Consider the following 7,741-nt stretch of genomic DNA (forward strand, 5'->3'; position numbering starts at 1 on the left):
AACTTCCTATTGAATGACTCGAGTTGAAATGGGACATGTGACCTACATCTAAGTGTGATACGTATGTAATACATGTGGTTATATATATAGAGAGAGAAAAAGAGAGCAGAGAGAGAGAAAGAGAAAGCCAAAGAATCAAAATATTACTGAGTCTAAGTAAAGGGTACATGGGTATTTGTTATACTGTTCTCTCAACTGTTTGGCAGGCTTGACATTTTTCAGGAAAGGGGAAAATTAAGGAAACAAAGATTAATCTGGTCCCAGTAGTGCCTCCAGATTGCACGAACATTTCATTTTTCACACAGGGTCACCAGAATACCATCAATTTTTTGATATCACTGTCAAAAGTGATCCCAGCACCTTCTGAAATAACGTGAGCTGCCAGATTCTCATTTCAGGCATGACCACAAGCAAACATTTGCTTCTGACCCCAACCTGCCTGATGACCTTACCCGCTACTTCACAATCCCGTCCGGGAAAATCCCTGGGCACATAACACTGCAAGTCCCAGGTGTCCGCTGAACGGCGCCTGGCAGTCGCTGCCCAGGGGATGAGAAATCACAGATGCCTTGTTTGGAACTAGAGTCTGGAATCTCGTCCTCCTTCCCTCTGCTCTGGTCCCTCATTGTTTACGAAGATCTCAGTTCTCTCTGCTGGGAGCCCCACCTCCCCTTTCAGGGCCACGGGCCCCAGTCTTCTTGCCTTTCAAGGTCCACACAAATAACTGTGCCCCCCCTCAAAGCTTTTCTCCTCCTTCCCAGGTGAAGCCTCTCTCCTCCCTCCAGCTTTCAGGGCACGGTGCGCTCTTCCTGGCATTAGAATTCTGAGCAACCCTCCTAGCAGGCCCAGCTCAAGCTGCAGCGGGGAGAAAGAGTTCAAAGGAAGCTGTGCCAAAGATCTCGAAGGCTTAGTGGGAGACCCAGCAACAGGTGGCACCAGGTCTGGGAAAGATTCCTAGAAAGCGGAGCGGGTCTCGGAGGGGGAGGATTTAGCCCCAGGCGCCCGCGATCAGCGAACGAGCGCCTGCGCGGAGGGGCCGGGCTGCAGCCCCCGGGCAAGGGGAGCGCGAGCTCTGACTCCTCAGCCCGGTCGGGCCGCTCCGAGACCCCTCGAAGGAGGCCGGGCGCCGTGGGGCAACCCAGGCAGGGCGGGGACCACCGCCTCCCGGGCTCGTGGGGTGCAGCTCTGAACCTGAGGCGCTCGCAAGCTCAAGGCCAAGACCCGCTCGGGTGGCGGCCGAGCGCCCTCCAGCCCCGGGCCCACCTGCGGCCGCTCTCTGCATCTCACGCCCAGCGGGACTCCGGGGCTCCGCCTCAGGGACCGCCGAAGAAGTGATGGGGAAAGGGGCTCCGGGCGAGCAGCACGGCCCCCTTCCCGGAGGACAGCGCCCACGCCGCCAGCAGGCTGCGCACCCGGGACCCCGCCCAGACTCGGGGCGCCCACAGCCCGGCAGAGGCGACGGCGGGGCGCGCAGTGCGCAGGCGCGGGGCGGGCCGTACCTGGGAAGGAGCAGAGAGAAGTAGAGTTGGGGCACAGGGTCCCGTTGCCCACCCGCGGCACAACCTTCAGGCTCAGGATCTGCTGCAAGAGCCCGGCCGACCCGCCGCTGCCGCCGCTCCCCTCGCGCTCCATCCCGTCGCCATTCACCACAGAGAAATGAGGGACGAGCGCCCGAAGTGCGGCAGCGGCCGGCGCCGACTCACCCTCGCCGCCTCAGCGTCACCTCCAGCCGGGGTCCTCTTCCCCCAATCCCAACGGCGCTGCCAAGTGACCGTTGCCTCCTCCAATCACAAGGCGCCGCAGCGCTCGGGCGCAGGGCCAGGGGTTGTTCCCGCCCCCAACGTTGCGCAGGGCTCGCAGAGACACAGCCCCACGGACGCGCCCCCTCCTGGACGGCGCGCTCTGGGACCGCGCGCTCTGCTCTGCCCTTCTCTGCAGCGCCCCCTGTGAGAAAGTAGGGAATTGCATGCGCCCCAACAGAGCCGCGCTATGGAGTTACCAGGGATCTGGAAAAATACAGTGATGGAACGGATATGTAAAGTTCTAGTTATGACTGGACTCCAGCATTTATGAAACCTTCATGAACAGAACAAGAACGTTCTCTATTTAAAGCTGATAGTAGAAAGAGCCCATGCAAAGGCTGGTGTGGGACCAGAATGGGAGGGAGGCTATGTAGCCTCTATAGAGCTCGACTTAGTTTTAAATAAAATAAAATGTACAGAGATTCGGTTCAGAGCAATAAAATTAGATCACACTTTTTTCTTTTTTTCGAGACGGAGTCTCCCTCTGTGACCCAGGCTGGAGTGCGGCCGCGCGATCTCTGCTCACTGCAAGCTCTGCCCCCCGGGTTCACACCATTCTCCTGCCTCAGCCTCCCGAGTAGCTGGGACTACAGGCGCCCGCCACCACGCCCGGCTAATTTTTTGTATTTTTAGTAGAGGCGGGGTTTCATCGTGTTAGCCAGGATGGTCTCGATTTCCTGTCCTCGTGGATCACACATTTTTGTCTCACCTCCCTTCAGAAAGCCTGTTAAAATGAAGGCAGAGAAATCGTAAAAAGGAATAAGCTAATGTTCAGTTTGTTTGCACTGCTGTAACAAAGTACCTGAGAGTGGGCAATTTATTAAGAACAGAAATTTATTTTCTCACAGTTCTGGAAGCTGGGAGGTCCAAGATCAAGGTCGCAGCAGGTTCCATGTCTAAGGACGGCCCGTTCCTCACTGATAGCACCGCCCGGGCGTCCTCACATGGTAACAAAGGGAGCCCACTCTCCAAATCCCTTTTATAGGGGTCTTAATCCCATAACGGGGGCTCCACTCTTCTGACTTAATCGTCTCCTAAAGGCCCCTCCTCTCAGTACTATCGCATTCCCACGAAGTTTCAGGACATGAATTTGGGGCAACACGTTCAGACCATAGCAGCCATTAACAATAGTGTTCTGGAAGGGAAGTTATCAAGGATAAGTAATGTCCACAAGGTTCCAGGTGATGAAGAGGCTTGTGACGAATAATAATGTTTTTGTTTGTTTGGTTGGTTGGTTTTGAGACAGAGTCTCACTTTGTTGCCCAGGCTGGAGTGCAGTGGCGAAATCTCAGCTCACCGCAACCTCCGCCTCCCTGGTTCAAGCGATTCTCCTGCCTCAGCCTCCCCAGTAGCTGGGATTCCAGGTGCGTGCCACCAGGCCCAGCTAATTTTTGTATTTTGAGTAGAGATAGGGTTTTGCCATGTTATCCATGTTGGTCTCGTTCCTGACCTCAAGCGATCCACCTGCCTTGGCCTCCCAAAGTGCTGGGATTACAGGCGTGAGCCACCGTGCCCAGCCTGAAAACTTCTTTAAAAATCATTGAATTGTACAGTTAAAATAAATGAATTTTATGCTACATAAATCATACCTTTTAAAATCTTTTTAAAAAGTGACCAATTCACCAATCTGCCAAGCAAGGTGGCTCATGCCTGTAAACCCAACACTTTTGGGAGGCCAAGCCTGGAGGATTGCTTGAGCCCAGGAGTTTGAGACCAGCCTGGGCAACATAGGGAAACCTTGTCTCTACTAAAAATTCAAAAATTAGTCGGGTGTAGTGGCACACACCTATAGTCCCAGCTAACTCCAGAGGCTGAGGTGGGAGGATCCCTTGAGCCCCAGAGGTCAAGGCTGCAGTGAGCTATCATTGCTCCATTGTACTCCAGCCTGGGCAACAGAAGAAGGCGCTGTCTCAAAAAACAAACACACAAATAAACAAACAAAAAACCCCAAAAGAATTTAAAGATGGCTCAGGAACTTAGTAAATAATTAAAGCTGAAACTTTTTGTCATATAAGTTGAAATGGAAAAACCTGTGATTCACAGGTATTTTCTGGCGCAGCTAGACTTCTTGTTGGCATTTCAGATTCTGTAGGATTTTTTTGTGACAGTGGCTGACAGCCTTTTTCCATAATTGTGCTATATCCAATGCTGGCCCTGGAAATAAATGGCGTTGCTCCACCAAATTAATCATAATAAAGAAAGGAAAAGAAAAATAAATAGAACAAGAAGAAAAAGATAGAAATAAGAAATTCTACCGAGCACAGTGGCTCACGCCTGAAATCCCAACACTTTGGGAGGCCAAGGTGGGTGGATCACCAGGTCAGGAGTTGGAGGCCAACCTGGCCAACATGGTGAAGACTGTCTCTACTAAAAATACAAAAATTAGCCGGGTGTGGTGGCGGGCGCCTGTAATCCCAGCTACTCAAGAGGCTGAGGCGGGGGAATCACTTGAACCTGGGAGGAAGAGGTTGCAGTGAGCCGAGATCTTGCCATTGCACTTCAGCCTGGGCAACAAGGGCAAAACTCCATCTCAAAAAAAAAGAAAGAAAGAAAAAAGAAATTCCTAAAACAGAGGGAATCTATAGGTCACCTACAAAGAAATGAGAATCAAATGGTTCAGTAGCCAAATGAAGAAGGCTGGATGACAATGTACCAACACCTTCAGTATTTGCAGAGAAAATGATTTTTTTAAAGCTTTTTTGTTTTTAAATTTTTTTAAGAGACAGGGTCTCACTATGTTGCCCAGGCTGGTCTCAAACTTGTGGGCTCAAGCAATCCTCCCGCCTTAGCCTCCCAAAGTTCTGGGATTACAGATGTAAGCCACTGCACCCGGTCATTAACCTATTTTACACTCAAAAGTATTGTGTGCAAAATACATATTTTCCATTTTTGTTTGTTTGTTTGTTTGTTTAAGACAGAATCTTGCTCAGTCACCCAGGCTGGAGATCAATGGCACGATCTCAGTTCATTGCAACCTCCGCCTCCCGGGTTCAAGCAATTCTCCTGCCTCAGCCTACTGAGTAGCTGGGATTACAGGTGCCCACCACCATGCTCTGCTAATTTTTGTATTTTTAGTAGAGACAGGGTTTTGCCATCTTGGCCAGGCTGGTCTCGAACCCCTGACTTCGTGATCCACCCACCTCGACCTCCCAAAGTGCTGGGATTACAGGCATAAGCCACCACACCCAACCCATATTTTCCTTTTAATTCAAGAACATTAGCAAGACTGTTTATTAGAATTTTCTCTTGAGCCGGGCGCGGTGGCTCACACCTGTAATTCTGGCACTTTGGGAGGCTGAAGCAGGCAAATTGTCTGAGCTCAGGAGTTCCAGGCCAACCTGAGCAACATGGTGAAACCCCATCTCTACTAAAATAGAAAAAATTAACTGGGAATGGTGGTGTGTGACTGTAGTCCCAGTTACTCAGGAGGCTGAGGTAAGAGCATTGCTTGAACCCAGGAGCCACTGCACTCCAGCGTGGGCAACAAAGCCAGACTCCGTCTCAAAAAGAAAAAAGGCCGGGCGTGGTGTCTCACACCTGTAATCCCAGCGCTTTGGGAGGCAGAGACGGGCGGATCATGAGGTCAGGAGATCGAGACCATCCCTGGCTAACACGGTGAAACCCCGTCTCTACTGAAAATACAAAAAAATTAGGCGGGCGTGGCGGCAGGTGCCTGTAGTCCCAACTACTCGGGAGGCTGAGGCAGGAGAATGGTGTGAACCCAGGAGGTGGAGCTTGCAGTGAGCTGAGATCGCGCCACTGCACTCGAGCTTCCTCCTGCCAGTTCCCTACCACTACAATTGGCGTTTTGCATCAACCAAGAAACCTATCTAAAATAAAAATAGGAAGTATAAAAAGGGTCAGGAAATACTGACCTTTTAACCATGCTGACTTTTTGGTACATTTCCCAGACTAGCAGAGTCTATTAGAAGTGGAAGAAACCGCTGGGCGCGGTGGCTCATGCCTGTAATCCCAGCACTTTGGGAGGCTGCGGCGGGTGGATCACGAGGTCAGGAGTTTGAGACCAACCTGACCAACATGGTGAAACCCCGTCTTTACTAAAAATACAAAAATTAGCCAGGCATGGTGGCATGTCCTGTAATCCCAGCTACTCAGGAGGCTGAGGCAGGAGAATTGCTTGAACCTGGGAGGTGGAGGTTGCGGTGAGCCGAGATCGCACCATTACACTCCAGCCTGGGCGACAGAGCAAGACTCTGTCTCAAAAAAAAAAAAAAAAAAAAAAAAGGGCCAAGTATGGTAGGTCACACCTGTAATCCCAGCACTTTGGGAGGCTGAGGCAGGCAGATCACGAGGTCAGGAGTTCCAGAACAGCCTGACCAACATGGTGAAACCCCATCTCTACTAAAAATACAAAAATTAGCCGGGCCTGGTGGCATGCGCCTGTAATCCCAGCTACTTGGGAGGCTGAGACAGGAGAATTACTTGAACCCGGGAGGCAGAGGTTGCAGGAGCCGAGATCGTGCCATTGCACTCCAGTCTGGGCAACAAAATGAGACTCTGTCTCAAAAAAAAAAAAAAAAAAAAAAAAAATCAGCTGGGCGTGGTGGTGGGCGCCTGTAATCCCAGCTACTGGAGAGGCTGAGGCAGGAGAATGGCATGAACCCGGGAGGTGGAGCTTGCAGTGGGCGGAGATCGCGCCACTGCACTCCAGCCTGGGCAACAGAGCGAGACTCCGTCTCAAAAAAAAAAAAAAAAAATACGTGGAAGAAATCAATTATTGTAGGGTTACATAATCAATTATGTATTACATTAGGAAACATTATTTTGAATTTAGAATTCGATCTTTAGTTCATTTATGAATTGACAGGTTAAAAAAAGACATTTAGTCTTGCAGGACTCAGAAAATGGAGGTTTCCTGGGCCCTGTCTAAGGAAGCCGAGGAGGCGGTCCAGCACACCAGACCCCCTGGCCCCTTGCTGCTCTTTCAACAAGCCAGATGCCTCCCCTCCTTAGGGCTTTTGTGTTAGCTCTTTCCTGCTCCCAGACAGGCTACCCATGATTGCCCTTAACATACTCCCTCACCTCCTGTAAGACTTTCCTCAAATGTCGCTTTCTCACTGAGACCTACCCTGATCACCCCATTAAAAATTACAACTCACACCTCTACACACATATATTCCTCATCCCCCGATCCTTCTCTACTTTAATCCTTGGCACTTTCTAATATGCTAAATAATGTAGCCATTTATTAAGCTTATTCATCAGCTATCTCCCCACCATCAGAATGCAAGTTCCTGAAGGGCAGGGTTGTTGTTGTTGTTTGAGAGAGTCACACTCTATCGCCCACGCTGGAGTGCAGTGGCGCGATCTCAGCTCACTGCAACCTCTACCTCCTGGGTTCAAGCAATTCTCATGCCTCAGCCTCCCAAGTAGCTGGGATTTCAGGCACATACCACCACGCTTGGCTACGTTTTTGTATTTTTTTTTAGTAGGGACAGGGTTTCGCCAAGTTGCCCAGGCTGGTCTCGAACTCCTGAGCTCACGCAATCCGCCCACCTCGGCCTCCCAAAGTGCTAGGATTACAGCTGCATCCAGCCTAGCTCTGGTTCTTAAGGAACATGGTCTGAATAGAGTCATTCACAGAATAAGGATTTGCTCTGTGAGAGGATATTTAAATTGTAAGAGAATCTGCTGGGGGCAGGTGGTGCTTAAATCTAAATCCATTAACTTGTGAAGGTAGTGGGGATAACCCACTGGACCTCAGCATAGGGGTCATTCGACCTAAAGAAATTGCTCGCCTGATCCACTGGTGTGGAGTGGGCCTGTGGGTGAGGGACAGATTCCAGCCCATGGTGGTTTGAGTGTGTGATGAGTGAGATCATTCAGTAGAGGGCGCTGGGAGAACTGATGACTCGCACCGATCAGGAATATTGCATGCAATTTAGATCCAAGCGTAAAACACTAGACTACTAAAGTAC

The 7,741-nt window shown here is 50.6% G+C and overlaps 1 protein-coding gene across 10 annotated transcripts in view; it reads right to left on the reverse strand.

Annotated features, from left to right (window-relative positions):
* TMEM170A (transmembrane protein 170A) overlaps positions 1-7,741 on the reverse strand; it is a 49,484-nt gene that overhangs the window by 19,738 nt on the left and 22,005 nt on the right. For 2 of the 10 annotated variants that reach the window (XM_034940733.3, XM_034940732.3), the window contains exons 1-2: positions 1,264-1,464; positions 453-539 (exon numbers count right to left, since the gene is read on the reverse strand). The exons of 4 other annotated variants lie outside the window; for them this stretch is intronic. In XM_034940733.3, coding sequence (XP_034796624.1) covers positions 453-539; positions 1,264-1,282 — 106 coding nt within the window. In that variant the 5' untranslated portion in view covers positions 1,283-1,464. Of the gene's footprint in view, positions 1-452; positions 540-1,263; positions 1,476-1,499; positions 2,105-7,741 lie in introns of those variants that run through there. 4 more of the 10 variants (XM_008954906.4, XM_008954905.5, XM_014341852.5 and 1 more) reach the window with 3 other exon arrangements.

The sequence above is a fragment of the Pan paniscus genome, chromosome 18 (assembly GCF_029289425.2).
Source record: "Pan paniscus chromosome 18, NHGRI_mPanPan1-v2.0_pri, whole genome shotgun sequence".
In the NCBI taxonomy this organism is placed as follows: Eukaryota; Metazoa; Chordata; class Mammalia; order Primates; family Hominidae; genus Pan; species Pan paniscus.